The sequence below is a fragment of the Ursus arctos genome, chromosome X (genome assembly GCF_023065955.2).
Source record: "Ursus arctos isolate Adak ecotype North America chromosome X, UrsArc2.0, whole genome shotgun sequence".
In the NCBI taxonomy this organism is placed as follows: domain Eukaryota; kingdom Metazoa; phylum Chordata; class Mammalia; order Carnivora; family Ursidae; genus Ursus; species Ursus arctos.
In genome coordinates this window covers 102,559,875-102,577,703 of record NC_079873.1, presented here as the reverse complement: position 1 = coordinate 102,577,703, position 17,829 = coordinate 102,559,875, and the positions used below count along the sequence as shown (strand labels likewise).

The 17,829-nt window shown below is 42.3% G+C and overlaps 1 protein-coding gene across 3 annotated transcripts in view; it reads left to right on the top strand.

The window, feature by feature from the left end:
• The window catches only part of ZDHHC9 (zinc finger DHHC-type palmitoyltransferase 9), a 41,218-nt gene extending 23,994 nt beyond the window's left edge, over positions 1 to 17,224 (top strand). For 2 of the 3 annotated variants that reach the window (XM_026520566.4, XM_044391629.3), the window contains 5 exons: positions 738 to 786; positions 1,550 to 1,652; positions 2,713 to 2,816; positions 3,424 to 3,520; positions 7,183 to 17,224. In XM_026520566.4, coding sequence (XP_026376351.1) covers positions 738 to 786; positions 1,550 to 1,652; positions 2,713 to 2,816; positions 3,424 to 3,520; positions 7,183 to 7,299 — 470 coding nt within the window. In that variant the 3' untranslated portion in view covers positions 7,300 to 17,224. Of the gene's footprint in view, positions 1 to 737; positions 803 to 1,549; positions 1,653 to 2,712; positions 2,817 to 3,423; positions 3,521 to 7,182 lie in introns of all 3 variants that reach the window. The other variant, XM_057314362.1, reaches the window with a different exon arrangement.
• The last annotated feature ends 605 nt before the right edge of the window (positions 17,225 to 17,829 follow it).

The window sequence follows — 17,829 nt, the reverse complement described above, 5'->3', positions numbered from 1 at the left end:
TGGCCTTATCATTGGTCTTCTGCTGAAGACTGAGGCTCTGATTACTGCTCTGTACCCACAGTAGTGGGCATTTCTGAGGTGATTCCAAAGATTGAGGATGTATTTTGGCTCTGCATCCTTTCTTCTTCTGCCTTGTAAGACCTGCTGTGTGCCAGGTGGTAGAAGGGGTTACACTAGAGAGATGCCTTTCAGTAGCTTATGGTCTACTTTGGGAGACAGAAAATATACACCCACATGTGTGATTGTGTGTGTGCACACAGACACACAGGTGCACACACACATACACCCCAAATCACCCTAATGGCAGTTGGGGTGTGGCATTAAATGAGGCTTCTTGATCAAGAGATGAGTTCTCAGCTGGGTTTTGAACAAGGGAGGGACATGGATTTGTGAGGAGAGAGGGTTTTTCTTGGATATTGCTGATTTCTTTCATCTATGAATGAATATTCCCCATCCATGCCCATAGTTGGGGGCTTAGGAAAAGGGAGGGGAGCAGGAAGCTTGGCTCCTGCCAGACTCTGTAGTCCAGTGCCAGGTCCCACAGTGAAAATGTAAACTCTTAAATGAGGATACTACCAGCTTGTAGGTGAGAGTCCCTTGTCTGAGTGAGGGCTTAATCTCTTGCCAACTTGTGACAAGGGATAGGGAGGGAAGGAAATGAGTGGGTACTAGGATAAGTGTGCATTTTTTACTAAAGTCATTGATTTTTCTTTCTACTTGTCCTCCCAATTTAACAGAATCCTTGAAAATTGGCTTCCTGGAGACGTTGAAAGAAACTCCTGGAACATATCCTCCCCTGGCAGTATGTCCCTGTGACGCCCTCTTAAACTAGTTTTGAGTAGGCTTTCTCTCTGCATTTCTCCCACCATCTCATTTTTTAGATGTTAGAGAGTGCCAAAATCTAAAATTAAAAAAAAATGTAGTTTTAATGGTAGCAACCAGAATGGAAGATGGCCAGGGCTTAAAGGGAAGTCTTTCCCTCACCCCTTTCTCCACTGCCTCCCTCCCAAGTCCTTCTGATCCCGGGCTCAGCCTTGCCTCCTCTAGTGGACTGTGTTTGTTTCAGTACACCTCTTATGTCACTTGACCAAAGTCCTCCCTTTCTGTTACAGCTCAGGCTTATTTTGTACAATAGTTGCATTTCTGAAAAGGAGGTTCAGATGGGATTTCTGTAAGTCACGTTCTGTTTTTCCCATCAATTTTTCATTTATAAAGTTTATTTTTTGATGGATTTTCCACTGGCAGTGATGGCCAACATTATTTAGCTTTGGCCCTCTTCTAAACGTTCCCTTCAAAGAGCTAATGATGAATAAACAAACACTTAAAAACACCAGAAATGTTAGAGAGATACTCATGGTGAATAAATAGGAGTCTTTTACCTTTCATATATCCAACGAGTTTAGAATTCATCTGTTGTTATATATGGATACTTGTCCATTTGTGATATATGTTCTGAGAGGTAAAGATGATGTGATTGGTGTCTTGAGTATGGGCTGAGGCATTGAGTCCCCTGGTGTAGCTTCTTCAGTATTCCTTAGCATCACCTCACTGTTCTAGAAGTGCTCATTTGCTTCTTCACACTCTGGTCCGTTGTGGGACTGACTGGATTTCACACTTTCCTCGTGGCTCTCAACCAGACAACCAATGAAGACGTGAGTCAATTTTCCCTTTTCCTCGTCACATATTCTTCCTCTCTCCAAAGCCTGTTCTCTCATTACCTGCTCAAGAACTGAGTTTCCAGGTCTTGGGAGGTCGAGGCAGACAGAAACCTGGTGTGGGAGATTGTTCAATCCAATGTGTGGAAGCGAAAGCACACTGCTTTGTTTGGAGCTGAGTGCCTGTCAAGAATTGGGAAGAAGAGGTTCAGTGGTTGAGTGGGTACAAGGTCTTCAGCTGTTCGTAGGTCCTTAAAGGCTAGTTAGTGCCTCTGGATTTGGAATGGAGAGGGACAGTTGCACTGAATAAATCCCTGCTTTTTAAAACTTACCAATGAATCCATGTTCATTGTAGAAAATCAGAAAATAGTGATGAGTAAAACATAGCAAATAAGTCCCTGTAACTTTACCTCCTGGATGTCACCATGGTTGTTTTTTTTTTTTTAAGTTTTTATCCAAGTTCACCATTGTTAATGGTATGATTTGTAGTCTTCCAGACTTATTCTCCTGTTTAGATGAATATTTATTTTGTATTTTATTTTTATTTATTTTTACTTTTTTATTTTTTAGATTTTATTTTATTTATTTATTTGTCAGAGAGCGCACACAAGCAGGGGGAGCTGCAGAGGCAGAGGGAGAAGCAGGCTCTCTGCTGAGCAAGGACCACCCCCCCCAATGCGGGACTCGATCCCAGGATCCTGGGATCATGACCTGAGCCGAAGGCAGATGCTTAACCAACTGAGCCACCCAGGCGCCTCTATATTCTGTATTTTTAATTTAAAATAATACATACTGTTCAGCTTCTGATTTTTCACTCGATTGTGAACATTTTTCTGTGGCTATGCGGGTATTTCTTTTTTCCCTGTTGTGGTAAAATATACATAATATAAAATGTACTGTCTTAGCCATGTTTAAATGTAGAATTCAGTGGCAGGAAGTACATTCATGTTGTTGTGCTACTGTCACCACCATCCATCTGCAGAGCTTTTCATCTTTCCATGCTGCAGGTATTTCTGCAACATAATTTCTACTATAAGCCTTGGCTTTTATCTTGCAGATCAAAGGCTCATGGACAGGGAAGAATCGTGTCCAGAATCCCTATAGCCATGGCAACATTGTAAAGAACTGCTGTGAAGTGCTGTGTGGCCCGTTGCCCCCCAGGTACTCAGAGGACTAGAAGATTCTGGGATTCTTCAAACTGATCCTATTACCTGGCCTGATGCATTCTTTTTTTTTATTATTAGAGAGAGAGAGAGTGCCAACAAGAGTGGCGTGGGAGAGGGGCAGAGGGAGAGGTAGAGAGAGAGAATCCTGAAGCAGATTCCCCGCTGAGTGGGGAGCCTGACATGGGGCTTGATCCCAGGACCCTGAGATCATGACCTGAGCTGAAATCAAGAGTCAGACGATGCTTAACCAACTGAGCCACCCAGGCACCTGTTGCATTCTTCTGTATGTGGCTTTTTGGAGTCAAATGGGTTTTCCTGGGGATTATCCCTTGGTGCCATATCTACATGGACCACAGATCACAGGCTAGTTGTTTTGAAGGGAGGACCTTTCATTCTTATTTCATTTGTTTGTTCCCTGCTTAATGTGGTATTCCTTGGTCTGTGGAAGAAGAAACTGAATGGAAGTTAGAGGCATGTGCTAGGAAACACTAGGCTGCTAAAGGGCAGGTTTATGTTTTCTTGTACACACAGTGAGGTTTTAGGGGGTGGGTGGGTGCAGGGGTGAATACAAAGTGCTTTATTAACAGTCTTCCCTTCTTCAGTGTGCTGGACCGAAGGGGTATTTTGCCACTAGAGGAAAGTGGAAGTCGACCTCCCAGTACTCAAGAGACCAGTAGCAGCCTTTTGCCACAGAGCCCAGTAAGTATACCTGACGTAATGGCTGAGTCAGTGATAGAAGTTGTAGGCTAAATTTACACCATTGAGATATAATTAGGCAATTTCATGTCCAGTTTCTGCTCTGACATTGTCTTTGGATCTTTGTGCCCTTGAGGTAGATTAAGAGCTAGTCATTCTTTGACATTCTGTGCCAGTCAGTGTGCTAGGTGCTAGGGATATATATGCTGGTAAACAAGGTGACCAATGTCCCTGCTTTCAAGAAGCTCATTGTCTAGTGGGGATGAGAGACAAGAAAACAGGCCATTGCTCAATGTTGTGAAAGTGCCTTGAGAAGGGAAGCATAAAATGCTATCAGAGCAAAGATAGGGGTCAGGGCAGTGGGCTAGAGTTAATGGAGTGGTTACTGTGGTGGAAGGGGGCTTCCTCCTTGGCACATGCAGATGTTGTGGAAAATCTCCCAGCTGTTTTGCTCAAGGATATACTTTATAAAGTATGTTCCTAAAAAGTTACTATTTGACATTTCTTTTTTTTAAAGATTTTATTTATTTATTTATTTATTTATTTATTTATTTATTTATTAGAGAGAGAGCACAAGCAGGGGGGAGGAGGAGAGGGAGAAGCAGACTCCCCACCGAGCAGGGAGCCTGACATGGGGCTTGATCCCAGGACCCTGAGATCATGACCTGAGCCGAAAGCAGATGCTTATCCGACTGAGCCACCCAGGCACCCCTTGCCATTTTTTTTATAATAGCTTTATTGAGCTGTAATTCACATATTGTAAAATCCCTATTTAAAATGTACGGGTCACTGGTTTGTAGTATGTTCACAGAGTTGTGCAATCATCACAACAATCAAGTTTAAAACATTTTTATGATCCCTCACCCCTGCACCCATCAGCAGTTACTCTTTCCTCCAAGTTCCAAGTTTCCCCCTAGGTCCCCCAATCCCATCCCTAGGCAACTATTAATCTACTTTCTTTTGCTATAGATTTTCCTCTTCTGTACATACCATATAAATGGAATCATATCATGTGTGGTCATTTATGACTGGCTTCTTTCATTTGACATGATATTTTCAAGGTTCATCCATGTTGTCTCATGTAGCAGTACTTCATTCCTTTATATGGCTGAATAATATTCCCTTATATGGATAACACCACATTTTATGTATACATTCCTCAATGGATAGCCATTTGGGTTCTTTGCATCTTTTGGTTATTATGAATAATGCAGCGATGAACTTACTGTGCAAGTTTTTGCGTAGACATATATGTATTCATTTGTCTTGGCTGTATACCCAGGAGTGAAATCACTGGGTCATATAATAACTCTATGTTTAACCTTTTGAGTATCTGGTGGACCATTTTCCAAAGTGGCTGCACCCATTTACATCCCCCACCAGGAGTGTATGAGGGTGTCAGTTTCTCCATATTCTTGGCAACACTTGTCATTATTATTTGACAGTCTGGTTCTAGCCATCCTAGTGGGCGTGAAGTGGTATCTCATTATGGTTACGATTTGCATTTCCCTAATGATGTTGAGCATCTTGTCATGAGCTTATTGGCCATTTGTATATCTTCTTTGGAGAAGTGTCTCCTCAGATCCTTTATCCATTTTTAAACTGGGCATTTTTTTTATTGTTGAGTACTAAGAGTTCTTTATATATTCTCTATGTTAGTCCCTTATCAGAGATATGATTTACAAATATTTTCTCTCATTCTGTGGGTTGTCTTTTCACTTTCTTGATGGTGTCCTTTAATTACAAAAGTTTAAATTTTGATGTAGTCCACTGTATATACTTTTTAATTTTGTTTCTTGGGCTTTTGTTGTCAGATCTAAGAAACCATTGTTTAATCCAAGGTCATGAAGACTTATGCCTCTGTTTTTTTCTAAGAGTTTTATAGTTTTAGCTCTTACGTTCAGATCTTTGATCCATTTTGAGCTAATTTGTATATATGGTGTGAGGTAGGGGGTTTAAATTCTTTCTTTTGCATGTGGATATCCAGTTGTCTCTGTACCCTTTGTTGAAAAGACTATTTTTCCTCCATTGAATTGTCTTGGCACCCTTGTCAAAAATCAATTGACTGTAAATGCAAGATTTGTTTCTGACTCTCAATCCTATTTCATTGATCAATAGATCTGTTCTTGTGCCAGTATCACACCATCTTGGTTATTATAGTCTTGTAGTAAGTTTTGAAATTAGGAAGTTTGAGTCGTACAAATTTATTCTTTATTTATTCAGTTGTTTTGGGTGTTCTGGGTCCCTTGAATTTCCATATGCGTCTTAGGATCAGCTTGTCAGTTTGCAAAGAAGCCAACTGGAATTTTGATGGGGATTGCATTGAATCTAAAGATCAATTTTTGGAGTATTGTCTTAACAAGATTAAATCTTCCGAACCATTAACATGGGCTGTCTTCACTTGTTTAGGTCTTCTTTAATTTCTTTCAACATGTTGTATTCTTCAGAGTATAAGTTTTTTAAAATTTTATTTATTTATTTAGAGCATGCACATGTGAGTGGGGGGAGGGGCAGAGGACAGGGAGAGAGAATCTGAAGCAGACTCTATGCTGAGACAGAGCTGGATGCAGGGCTTCATCTCACAACCCTGAGATCATGACCTGAGCTGAAATTGGGAGTCAGATGCTTAACCAGCTGAACACCCAGGTGCCCCTAGTATAAGATTTTTTTTTAAGTTTTATTTATTTAAGTAATCTCTATACCCATCGTGGGGCTCAGACTCATGACTGCAGATCAGGAGTCACATGCTTCTCCAACTGAGCCATCCAGGTGCCCCCAGAGTGTAAGTTTTATACTTCTTTTGTTACATTTATTCATAAGTATTTTATTCTTTTTGATGTTATTGCAAATGAAATTATTATTATTATTATTATTATTATTATTATTATTTTCCTAATTACATTTTGGATTGTACATTGGGAGTATATAGAAATTCAATTGATTTTTGTATATTGATCTTGTATCTTGAAACCTTGCTGAACTTGTTTATTCTAATAGATTTTTAGTAGAGTTGCTTTCTTTTCAAATAGAATCCTACTTTTAAAAAGTGAATGATTTCTGCAAAGTAGATAATTGTTCTCTACTTTGCCTTTCCTAAATTTTGAAGTGTAGCAAACTCTTGTTTATATATTATCATCATTTTGAATGTCATTTTTCTGATGAATCTGATCTTAAGTCATAACAGTCTAGGTTAGTGATGCTAAGTTGAACGTAGGGAAGGGTAGTATTTTAGAATCATTCAGGGGGCATTTTCCAACCACATATACCATCTGAAGATTTTGCCACCCCTCCCTGTTTGGTTTAGAATCACTGTTCTAGTGAGCTGTGTGTTAGGGGAACAAAAGATTGAGAACCACTGGGTCAGGCCTTGTTAGACAAGTATGTTATAGCATTCTGTGTAATTATTTGTGGTCCCTTTTATTATTATCGTGAATAATAATGGAAACATCTATCCACAACAGCAAAGATTAGAACTCAAACTTCAGTTTCATTCTGTTAAGAAAACTATGGTTCAGTCTTGGTTCTGAGTTTGATGTTGGTGGCTGCATGACTGTAGCATCAGTGTGGTTGATGGGTTCATAGGAAGAGTTCAGTGTCTGTGTATTATCTCCATTTGGGTTTTAAGGGAGAGCTTTGTATTGAATTTGATATGTTTCCCTTCTCAGGCCCCAACAGAACATCTGAGCCCAAATGAGATGCCGGAGGACACCAGCACTCCTGAGGAGATGCCACCCCCAGAGCCCCCAGAGCCCCCACAGGAGGTGACTGGAGCTGAGAAGTAGCCTATCTACGGAAGAGACTTTTGTTTGTGTTTAATTAGGGCTGTGAGAGATTTAAGGGGAGAAGATAAACCTGAGACAGAGAGCAAGTGAGCTGTCCCTTTTACTGTTTTCCTTGGTCTTTATTCACCCAATTGCACACTGGCATTTTCTTGCTGCAAGCTTTTTTTTAAATTTCTGGACTCAAGGCAGTCACAGAAGATGTCAGTCACCTCTGGTAACTGGACAAATGGGTCTCTTGGGCCCCAGCACTGGCTTTCCATGGCCTCAGCCACGGAGTCTCCTTGGACTCCCTTCTCTTTCCTCCAGATCCCAGCTCCCCTGCTTGGGGTCATTGGTCCAATTCTGGGGTTAAAGATTTTTGAGACTGGCTCAAATCCTCTCAAGCTACTGCATGTCATGAGTCCAGAGGCAGTCACAGAGAACCCTGGCCAGGGAATCCTAACTGGATTCTTGGGGCCTTCAGAATTGAAGAGGCTAGAAGATGCTTGGAGGATTCTCTTGGCTACAAAGTGCCAACATTGCCAGCAAATCCTTTCAGGAGCGGGGCAGGTAACTTCCACTTGTATTTATTCTTGGAGCTTCTCCTTTGTCCCCTGCCCACTCTCTAACTAAGCCCCACTCTTTTCCAGTTAGATATATGTAAGTAGTTACTGTAGCGATAACAATTCACATTTCTTGTAGACTGTCTGGAAACTTTTTAATACCTGTGCCATTCTTAGTAAGAATTTATGAGATGCCAATGGCATGGCCCCTTGCACTCTTTGTCTCATCTCTCCTCCTTTCTCGTTAGCCCCTTTTGTTTTCCTTTTGACTCCTGCTCCCACTAGGAGCGGGAATGGCAGTAATAAAAGTCTGCACTTCAGTGGTTCCTTTTCCTCAGAGGAAGCCTGAGTGCTCACTTAAACACTACCCCCTCAGACTCCCTGTGTGAGGCCTGTAGAGGCCCTGAATGCACAAATGGGGAAACCAAGGCACAGAGAGGCTCTCCTCTCCTCTCCTCTCCCCCTCTGTCCCCTCAAAAAAGAAAAAAGAAAAAAAAAAGAATAATCAGTACTTCCATTAGGCCTCGGCTGAGTGAGGAGGGAAAGCCCAGCACTGCTGCCCTCCCGGGTAAACCTACTCCAAGGCCTTGGCCCACCTCGGGCTTGGTAACCACACGGGGGCTTCCTCCAAGCCCCGCTCTTCCAGCACTTCCACCGGCAGAGTCCCAGAGCCGCTTCACCCTGGGGGTGGGCTGTGGCCCTCAGTCAGCTCTGCTCAGGACCTGCTCTATTTCAGGGAAGAAGATTTATGTATTATATGTGGCTATATTTCCTAAAGCACCTGTGTTTTTCTCTTTCTAAGCCAGGGTCCTGTCTGGATGACTTACGGGGAGGGGGGGAAGTGTAAACCAGAACTTTTAATCTATTTGAAGGTGATTAAACTGTGTCTAATGCAAACTGCCTGCCTCCTCCTTCCCCCTTCCATTTCAAGAACCACCATGAGGTTGTGAATGTCTTTGTGTGGGGGATGGGGGTGGGGGTTGAAGGGGTTGCTTGTTACTACCCATACTTCCATTTTCTAGGGGGCCCTTGAGTTGGAGAGATAAAGCTCCCAAACTCTTCACTGATCTATACCACATTCTGGGCTGAAGTTTACCTTATTCTGGGCTATTAGAAAAGGGCTTTCAAGGCAATATACAGTGTTAGCAAGATTGGGAGAGTCGGAGAGGGTTATATTTACTTAAGAGAACATGTTCTTTATTAGGATATTGTTTTTATGCAGAGGGATGCTGTTAATTGCAAATGAGTCTTGGTTATTAAAGCAGGCTCATCAGGGCCTCCTCTTGGAAATATTTTGTTAGTGATCTTTTACAAGCAATGGTATATATTTCTTTTTAAATGATCTAAAGTCAAGATTCCTGACCAATGCCTGTCTCACCCTTCCCAGTTAATTAAAATTAACGAAATTTGGGTGCTTCCAGATTTTCCTGTATGTCTTCCTATTTTCTTTGTAGCAGGGTTTGAATGTAGCAATCCTTAGGGGGAGTGGGGAGACTGGCTCTGACTGACTCAGATTCCTCTCCTATCTGCCTCTACTTTCCCATTCTTTTTCTGGATCTCTCAGGTTTGTCCTTCTAGTTAGATTTTAGTTCAAAATAAGGCCAAGCCTTGAGAGTTTGGAAGTTACTAGGTTTTTCCAGTTAACCTGACACTCAGATGCACCCCTTTTTAGTCAGTTCTCAACCTACCCTGTCTCAGCCCATCTTTTCTCTTGGGTTAGGACAGATTTCTCTCCTCACTTAACTTAACCTCAGCCACTCTTCTGCTGACCCTGAGGTCTGTCAGAGAAGCTTTCTCTTTCTGAGGTGAAGGGTAAACCTGGAAATCCCTTATCTCTAGCATGAAATGAGTTTTTTTTTTTTTTAATTTCTGCTTGTTTTCATACTCCCTTCCCTCTTTCTTTTTCTTTATAAATCATCTCTATTTAAGGCCTTGGCCTGAAGATCTGTCCCGTTCATACCATGCACCGGCTGGGACTATCCCTAGTCTGAGTTACAGATCAGAGAGGAGATTGAAGAATTGGTCTTTCCCGGGGGAATAGGCCTTAAATTGTTCACTCTTTTCAATGCCTGACATTCTTTCCACCTCTCCCCTTCCTCTCCATCCCTTAAGTTTCCTATGCACCCCACTTCCCCAGGCCAGGGTGGCTGGCACGGATCCAAAACCCCTGAGGGGTGGCGGGATTTGGCTATTTGAGATTACATCTTCATGTCCATTTGGCTGCAGGGACCCTCTTTGCCCTAGTGGAGAGCATCATCTCACCCTTTGCTTTTTTTCCCAGTGGTAGATGTGGGTTCTAATTCTATAGCAGCTAAATTCCATTCTTCCTGCCCTGCCCTTCCTGCCTTTACCCCTAAGGCCCCTTTTCCTACTGACTGAATCTCTTTACCTTGTTGGGGAAAAAAAGTATTTTGTTTTTAAGTCTATTTTCTAACTTAAATGCAATTTAATATGTAAATCTCTGCACTTTTGTGTGAGCCTACAAATGTGTATGTGTGGTAGGTTTTCACTCTCTGGTATTTCTTAATAAAGAAATCTTTCTTTTTGAGGTGAAGCCAATTAATGAAGGAGACTTGAATGATTTTAGAAATACAGGGATGTCTGTTTCTTTGTGCTTCTGCCTCACTTCTTTACTTGTGCCTAGTGTGAGGGACCAGCCCCTCCCCCACCTTTTGACCCCCTTCCTTTGAGAGAGCCCTCAACCTAGTGGGGCAGGGAGAGGGACCTGTCCTGTGTCTGGTACTCCTTCTGGGACTGCTTAGATCGGCTCAAGTGGTAACCTAGCAACCTAGCCCCCTCTCTCTCCCTATGGCCTAGCCCTGTTCGTGCTTTTCTTCCAGCTCTGTTCATTTTATACTCCTGAGGATGGGGCCAGGCTAGGGAAAATCACCAAAGGATCACGGTAAATGGTTCTAAAAAACTGGTAATTTGCCCTTGTGCTTGGTGCTAATAAAGAAGAGCAGTGCTTTTAATAATTCCAAAAGCATCTGTGTCAGTTTTAAGAATACATTCTAGGGGCGCCTGGGTGGCTTAGTCAATTGAGCATCCAACTCTTGGTTTTGGCTCAGGTCATGATCTCAGGGTCATGGGATTGAGCCCCGAGTTGGGCTGTGAGCTTGCAAGAGGTCTGCTTGAGATTCTCTTTCTCCCTCTATCCCCCCTCCAAAGCGCGCTCTCTCTCTCAAATAAATAAATAAATCTTTAAAAAAAAGAATACATTTTAGGAATCACTTGGTATTCTTAGGCAATAGGTTTTAGAAATAGTATCAAAAGCTAAAACTGTGAATATCATGAGTTTTAAAGGATGCTAGCCCAACTCACAAAAAAGGGAGTCATTGTGAATTTCGTGTTTTGGATAAATATGAAGTGGGAATGGGAACTAGAAATCTGTATCTGTAAATTTTCAAATATCCTACAGGACATCAATGTAAGTGGGAAAACCTAGTATAATTAGTTTGGCCTAATTATTTTACAAATCAACACAAAATATGTTTTTACAATTTTATTTATTTTTTAAAAGATTTATTTATTTCAGAGAGCGAGAGCGAGAGCAAGCAGGGGGAGGGACAGCGGGAGAGGGAGAGAATCTCAAGCAGACTCCCCGCAGAGTGGGGGGCTCAGTCTCACTATCCTAAGATCATGACCTGAGCCGAAATCAAGGGTTCGATGGTTAACCTACTGAGCCACTGAGGTGTCCCTGTTTGTACAATTTCAATATATACACTGAGTTTCCAGGAATGCAACAACTGTGTAAATTGAGGGAAGATGGTATTTTATTTGGTTCAGAACTTTACCAAGAGTTGAGATTTTTGAAAATCATGTCACCAATGCAGTGCCATTCATGGATTTTTAAGTTGCCAGTGCAATGTACCTGTATTTGTCTTTCTTTGTAGCAATTGCATTCACAGTGGATCTGCATATATAAGTGGAAGCCTTTGACTGTTTTATTATATCTTTTAGTATAGTCTTACCCAGGCATTTGCATATTGAAATATATATTATCTCATAAATTTCCTTTTTTCCTCCTTTATATCATAATTAGTGTATTATATTACTATTCTGGAAATTATGTGTATAAGCAGGTTATATTACCTATGAAAGTCATTTCAGGGTGCAAAGGGCACATCACAAAATATTGTATCTACCGCGGGAGGACTGGGGCTGATAGGGTTGAAAACCACTATATTATATCAAAGGTCCCTTTCTTTTTTTTTTTTTAAGATTTTATTTATTTATTTGACAGAGAGAGACAGCAAGAGAGGGAACACAAGCAAGGGGAGTGGGAGAGGGAAAAGCAGGCCTCCCGCTGAGCAGGGAGCCTGGGATCATGACCTGAGCTGCAGGCAGATGCTTAACAGCTGAGCCACCCAGGCACCCCCCCAAAGGTCCCTTTCTACCTCTAAATATTTGGAAAACTCAGAAAATAAACAAACATCCCCCTCCCCTCACACCCTTCATGTGCTTTTTAATTTTAAAAACAACACATGCTCATTGTTGAAAATTGGGAAAGTATAGGAAAGTAAGATGATTTTAAAAATTACCCATAACTCATCACCAAGATATAATAACTGTGAATGTTCTGGTGTATTTCTTTCTAGTCTTTTATATATATATATATATAGATATATCTATATATCTATATATATATATATCTATATATATATCTTAAGTAAACTCTACCCCCAACACGGGGCTTGAACTCACAACTGTGAGATCAAGTCACATGCTCTATTGACTGAGCCAGCCAGGTGCCCCAGTGTGCACTGTATATTTTTAAACGTGACTGGAATTTGACTATAGAGTTTGTAATCCTGCTTTTTGTTTTCCTTAGCATTTTCCATATCATTAGAAATCATTTGAAAATACTTAATGATTCCATAACATATACATAACCCCCTATTGTCAGCCATGTAGGAGTTTCATTTTTCATTATTATAAATCATGTTGTGATGAACTTCTTTATATATAGGTAAATATATATCCTTTATATATAGGTATATCTGTGATTATTTCTAGGATAGATTTCCAGAAGTGGAATCATTAGAGTCAAATGGAGTGCTCTTTTAAAGGCTCTCAATAAATATGGCCAAATCGCTTTACCGAAAGCCTGTCACTGTTAGTCCTGCCAGCAGTGTATCAGAGAGCCTGCTTCAACACATCTCATTTAAACATTTGGTAATTTGATAGTTGTAAACTGGTATCTCGGTGTCACTTCATTTCTATTTCTTTTGTTAATAATGAGGTCAAACATTTTTTGCACCTCCCCTCTGCCTTATGTTTCTTGCCATTTGTGTTCTGTGAATTGGCTGTCCGAGCCCTTTCTTTTTCTTCTGGTGTTGGGGGGTTTTCTACTTAATTTGTAAACGAGAGCTTGGTGTTCACACTCTACTACAGGCCAGGAAATGAGGGGGCCTTGATTTAGAAGTGGTTTTACAACGTTGGGAACATGGTAGAATTACCTCCTTAACATTCTATGCCCCTTCATTTTCTTCAGGCCCCCCTCTCATTGCCCTTTCTGCTAGCCACTGCCCATCTTCAGCTACCTGGTTGTTCCAATGTGGCTAAAGGGTTATAGTTTTGTACCAAATTAGAGACAGGGTGATTGTCTCTGTTAAATGACATTGCTGGAAGGAACATGCTTGTATTTACTCTTGCTCTCTCACCAAATTAAATACTGTGACTTACCTGAGGTCACACAGACAATTACTGGTAGAACTGAGACCAGAACCCAGATGTCCTGACTCCCAGTCCAGAGAGCTTTCTGGGACAACTCAGACACAGACAGATAAAGAGGTTTGAATAACTCCAAGTATCTACTTGAGAGCCTATTTATTTATTTGACATTCAACAAGTACTTGTTGAAAACTGACTGTGTGCTAGGGTTAACTTCAGGAGAAATTGCATTGCTGACGCCATTCTCTTGTGAGTTAAGAACGAGCAATGATTTTAGGATTTTTTCTTTTACCATTTTGGATTAAGTTTACCAATGATCTCTCCATTTTAGGCATACAGAGAGCTGACTATATATAGTCAGTCTGATATGGGGGTGGTTGTTGGGTTTTTGTTTTAAACTTAAATCTCTTAAATATTTCCCCAGATCCCTGCACTTAGATTGAACTGATGGTGGGGTTTCTTTAGCACAGAAAGTCAGGAAGTTGCCTTGCCTGGTTCCCACAGTCAAGTTGGCTGTCCCTTTGTGAGGGCCATTGCCCTGGGCTCCTTCTGACGCTATCCCTGGCAGGTCCCACAGGCAATGGTATACAAATGCTATATTGGTAACTGAAGTTATAGGAAAAGGTGAAGCCTACATATCAAGTGCTATAGAATTCCATTTATTTAGGGCCTTCCTGGAGGAGGAGTCTTGGCTGAGTCTAGAAGGGAGGCAGTTCCTTCCCACTTGATTGTGTTGTTGGCTGAATAATATAGAATGTGGCCGACGTTGTGTGAGAAGCTAAGGTAGCCTCTATTGTGAAGGAGAGGTGGGAGAGCCACTTCTTTTCCCCAGCTGGGAAACCTCATACCTCATCCTGAATTTCCTGACTTAGGTGGGGGGAAGGTGTTGGACCTCACTGAGACTACAGTGATCAGTGCCCTTTTTTTCCTTTTAAAACCCTGTTTTTGCTTTTGTTTTAATGCCCTTGGTCTCTACTGGCCCCAACATGGCCTCCACTTATGTTAAAGACCTGGGTATGGGGGGTCTTTATGAGTGAGAGTTGGAAGCCACGGCTGGGGCTGGTGACGAACCACACTGCTGTTAGGGTGCTGTAGGGTTTGGTGGGTAGGAGAGAGAATTTGTGGAGTTGACAGCCTTCATTGGGGGGTTTTAGGGGAGCTGATCAGAACTTACCTGGGGAAGTGTAAGGAAAGCTTGTGAGAAATAGGAAGAGCAAGTTCATTCGATTGGGATGTGCTGATTCCCCCAGTTGCTTCCCTGATGGGCCAGGGAGGAGGAAGTTGCTCCTAATCTTGAATTGGGGAGGAGCTGGCTGGGCTCTTACTCTTTCTTCTTGAATCTGGCCTGTATCCTCTTCCTTCTGGTAGCCCATGGATGTCCAAGGGAATTGCCCGAAGTAAGTCTAACATTCAGGGCTGATCATCCTCTTGTGAATGGGGCAGATCCAGAGCTTCCCCCCACTCCTCAGGTGGGCTTTCTCTCCATCAACAGCCTCCCTGGGCACCAGAGCTGGCACCTTCTTCCCTGAATCTCAGCACCCTCTGGGAGCTTGGATATCAATTTGTCTCTAGGCTCTAGCATTTAGTCTGCAGACAAGCACATTTGGACACATGGCCTTTGTGCCTATTCTTGAGCTCAGTACCCTGGAGGTTACAAGAAAGTCAGAAGGCCACCATTTATTGTTACCTTGGGCCAGGAACTTTATATGCATGATCTCATTTGTATCTCTAGTGACCTAAAGAGGAAGGTATTATTAGATCATTTTTCTTTTTTAAATTTAATTTTTATTTTTTAATTAGTTTTTTATTGAGATATTATTAATATATAACATTGTGTACTTTTAGGGTGTGCAGTGTGTTGGCTTGATACATTTATATATTGCAGTATAGACTATTACTCTTATTTTACAGGAAAGAAATGTGTATGTATGTAATTACCCGAAGTCATGCAATTAGTAAGTGGTGGAGCCAGGATTTGAAGACACTTTAGTTTAACTCCAAAGCCTTTGCTTTTGGTCCCTACACAAACTAGGGGTTCAAGGTGAGATGGGCCTTGAAGGGAGTGAAATGGAGGGAGCAAGGTGATGTGGAGTTAGGGGATCAGGCACATTATTATTCATTAAGCATTAATTTTGTGCTGGACACTCTGCTAAGTATTTTACATGCACTAGTTCATTCGATCTTTGTAACAACTGCATGGGGCTAGTACTATTATCCCCACCTTATTGATTTGGAAAGTGAGGCTCGAGGAGGTTAAGTGACTTGTCCAGGATGACCCAGCTAAGGGACAAAGCCAAGACTTGAACTCAGGTGGGCCCTGACTCTTAACTGCTAGGCTTTGCCTACCCAAGAGGGGCTGCCACCTGCTGTCCCCAGGACCTGGAGGGGCCCAAGGTCAGAGGAAGAGCCCCATTGCCCTCTTGGAAGTGCCCACTTCCACCCTTCCAAGGGGAGCTAGAGGCTACAGCTGCCTGGGCCTCTGACGTACTAGGCTAGGGGTGGGAGTACAGGGTCTCCAGCTGGGAAGACTCAGCCTCTTGGACTGCAGCCCTCGGTTTGCTGGGCTTAGGGGACCTCTTGGCATCTTCTAGATGTCCATGGGCTGGAGAAGAGGTTCCCGGCGGTCCTGCCTGGAGGAGGAGCTTCAGGCCATGGGCTGTAGCCTCAGCTGGCACTGCCTTTCTCATCCCTCAGGTCTTGGCCTGTAGAGTATATTTCCTTGTTGCCCCTCCTCACCTGCCCCTACCAAAGTCCTGTGGTCACTGGAGTCTTCAAGACTACCTACTTCAAGCCTATATCCAGCCTATAGACCCAACTGGGGCCCGATAGTTCTGAGACGCTCCCGCCCTCCTCCCTAGGCTGGGAGGGGAGTTCAAATCACTTTCTCAGTCTGACTTTTCTTTCTCTGATATTTTCCTTTCCCCAGCTAAGACCTAATAGATAGATATTACCCAAGGATTTTGAAAGGTTTAGGAATCTCCTCTGATAAGGTCTCCTTGCAGTATGTGAATTTTAAGTACTTTGGGCATTATTCACCCCCCACTCCCCACCTTTCCAGAAGACTGTGCCAAAAGACAGCAGGATAATGACTTCGCTACTGCCCCAGATTGGGGGCCAGCGGTTTGGGCCTATTTATTTATTTGGCTTTATTTTTTTTCAAAAGTTAAAATGTTGTTCCTTTTTTTTTTTTTTAAGATTTTATTTATTTATTTAACGGAGAGAGACAGCCAGCGAGAGAGGGAACACAGGCAGGGGGAGTGGGAGAGGAAGAAGCAGGCTTCCCAGTGGAGAAGCCTGTTGTGGGGCTTGATCCCATGACTCTGGGATCACGCCCTGAGCCGAAGGCAGATGCTTAACGACTGAGCCACCCAGGCGCCCCAAAATGTTGTTCCTTTTTAAATAGATATAGAATAATAGATACTTTTGCACTTCAAACAAAAGAAGAATATAGAAAGTGAGACCTTCTCTCCCTCACTCCCCCAGTGCCACCCCACTTGTCTCAGTGATAACCATTTGGTGCAGATCTTTCCAGTCTTTATTCTGTATGTTTTCCTTTTCTTAAATAAAAATGGAATCACCCTATAAATAATGTTTTAGTATTAGTTTTTCCCCCTTGATATAGCACAGACTTCTTTTACAACAAAAATGTTTGTACATTCTTTGTATAATTTTAAAATTTTTAATTAAACAATAAAAAATGATGAAGATTTTCCCTGTGTCATTAGATATTTTTCTACATCATGATTAATGGCTGCCTAGTATTGTGTGAATGAACTATCATGTATCTAACTAATTTCCCATTTGTGTTGTTTCCAATTTCTTAATCTTACAGACAAAGCTGTTGTATCTTTGTGCATGTATCTATGTGCACTTGTGTGACTCTTCCTGCGTTTCAAATCCTGGGAGGGGAATGGTGGGGTCAAAGGGCGTCCAAGGCATGTTATGGAGGGTCAGATTGCCCGCGGAGGGCCGGGGGCCTCTGAAAGCTTGTTGGACTCCCTACTCAACTCCTTCAACCTGTCTGAGCTACAGTTTCCTCCTCTGTAAAATGGGAAGATGATGGTAGGTACCTCGGCGGGGTACTGTGAAGATTGAGAGCATAAATGCAAAGTGCTTGGTCTCTCAGTACCAGTGTTGGTGCCCACGAAGTGACAACAGTCAGTACCATTGGGACTTTGAGGATGGGCTTCTCCTTGTTTCTTTGGTGAGGATAGTGCTTGCCGTTTCCTGCTGCCCACAGCCACTAAGGGCGATGGGATGACTGCAGCTGAGAACAAAGCCTGGAAGCAGAGTGGCCTTGTCTTTGCTCTGGGGG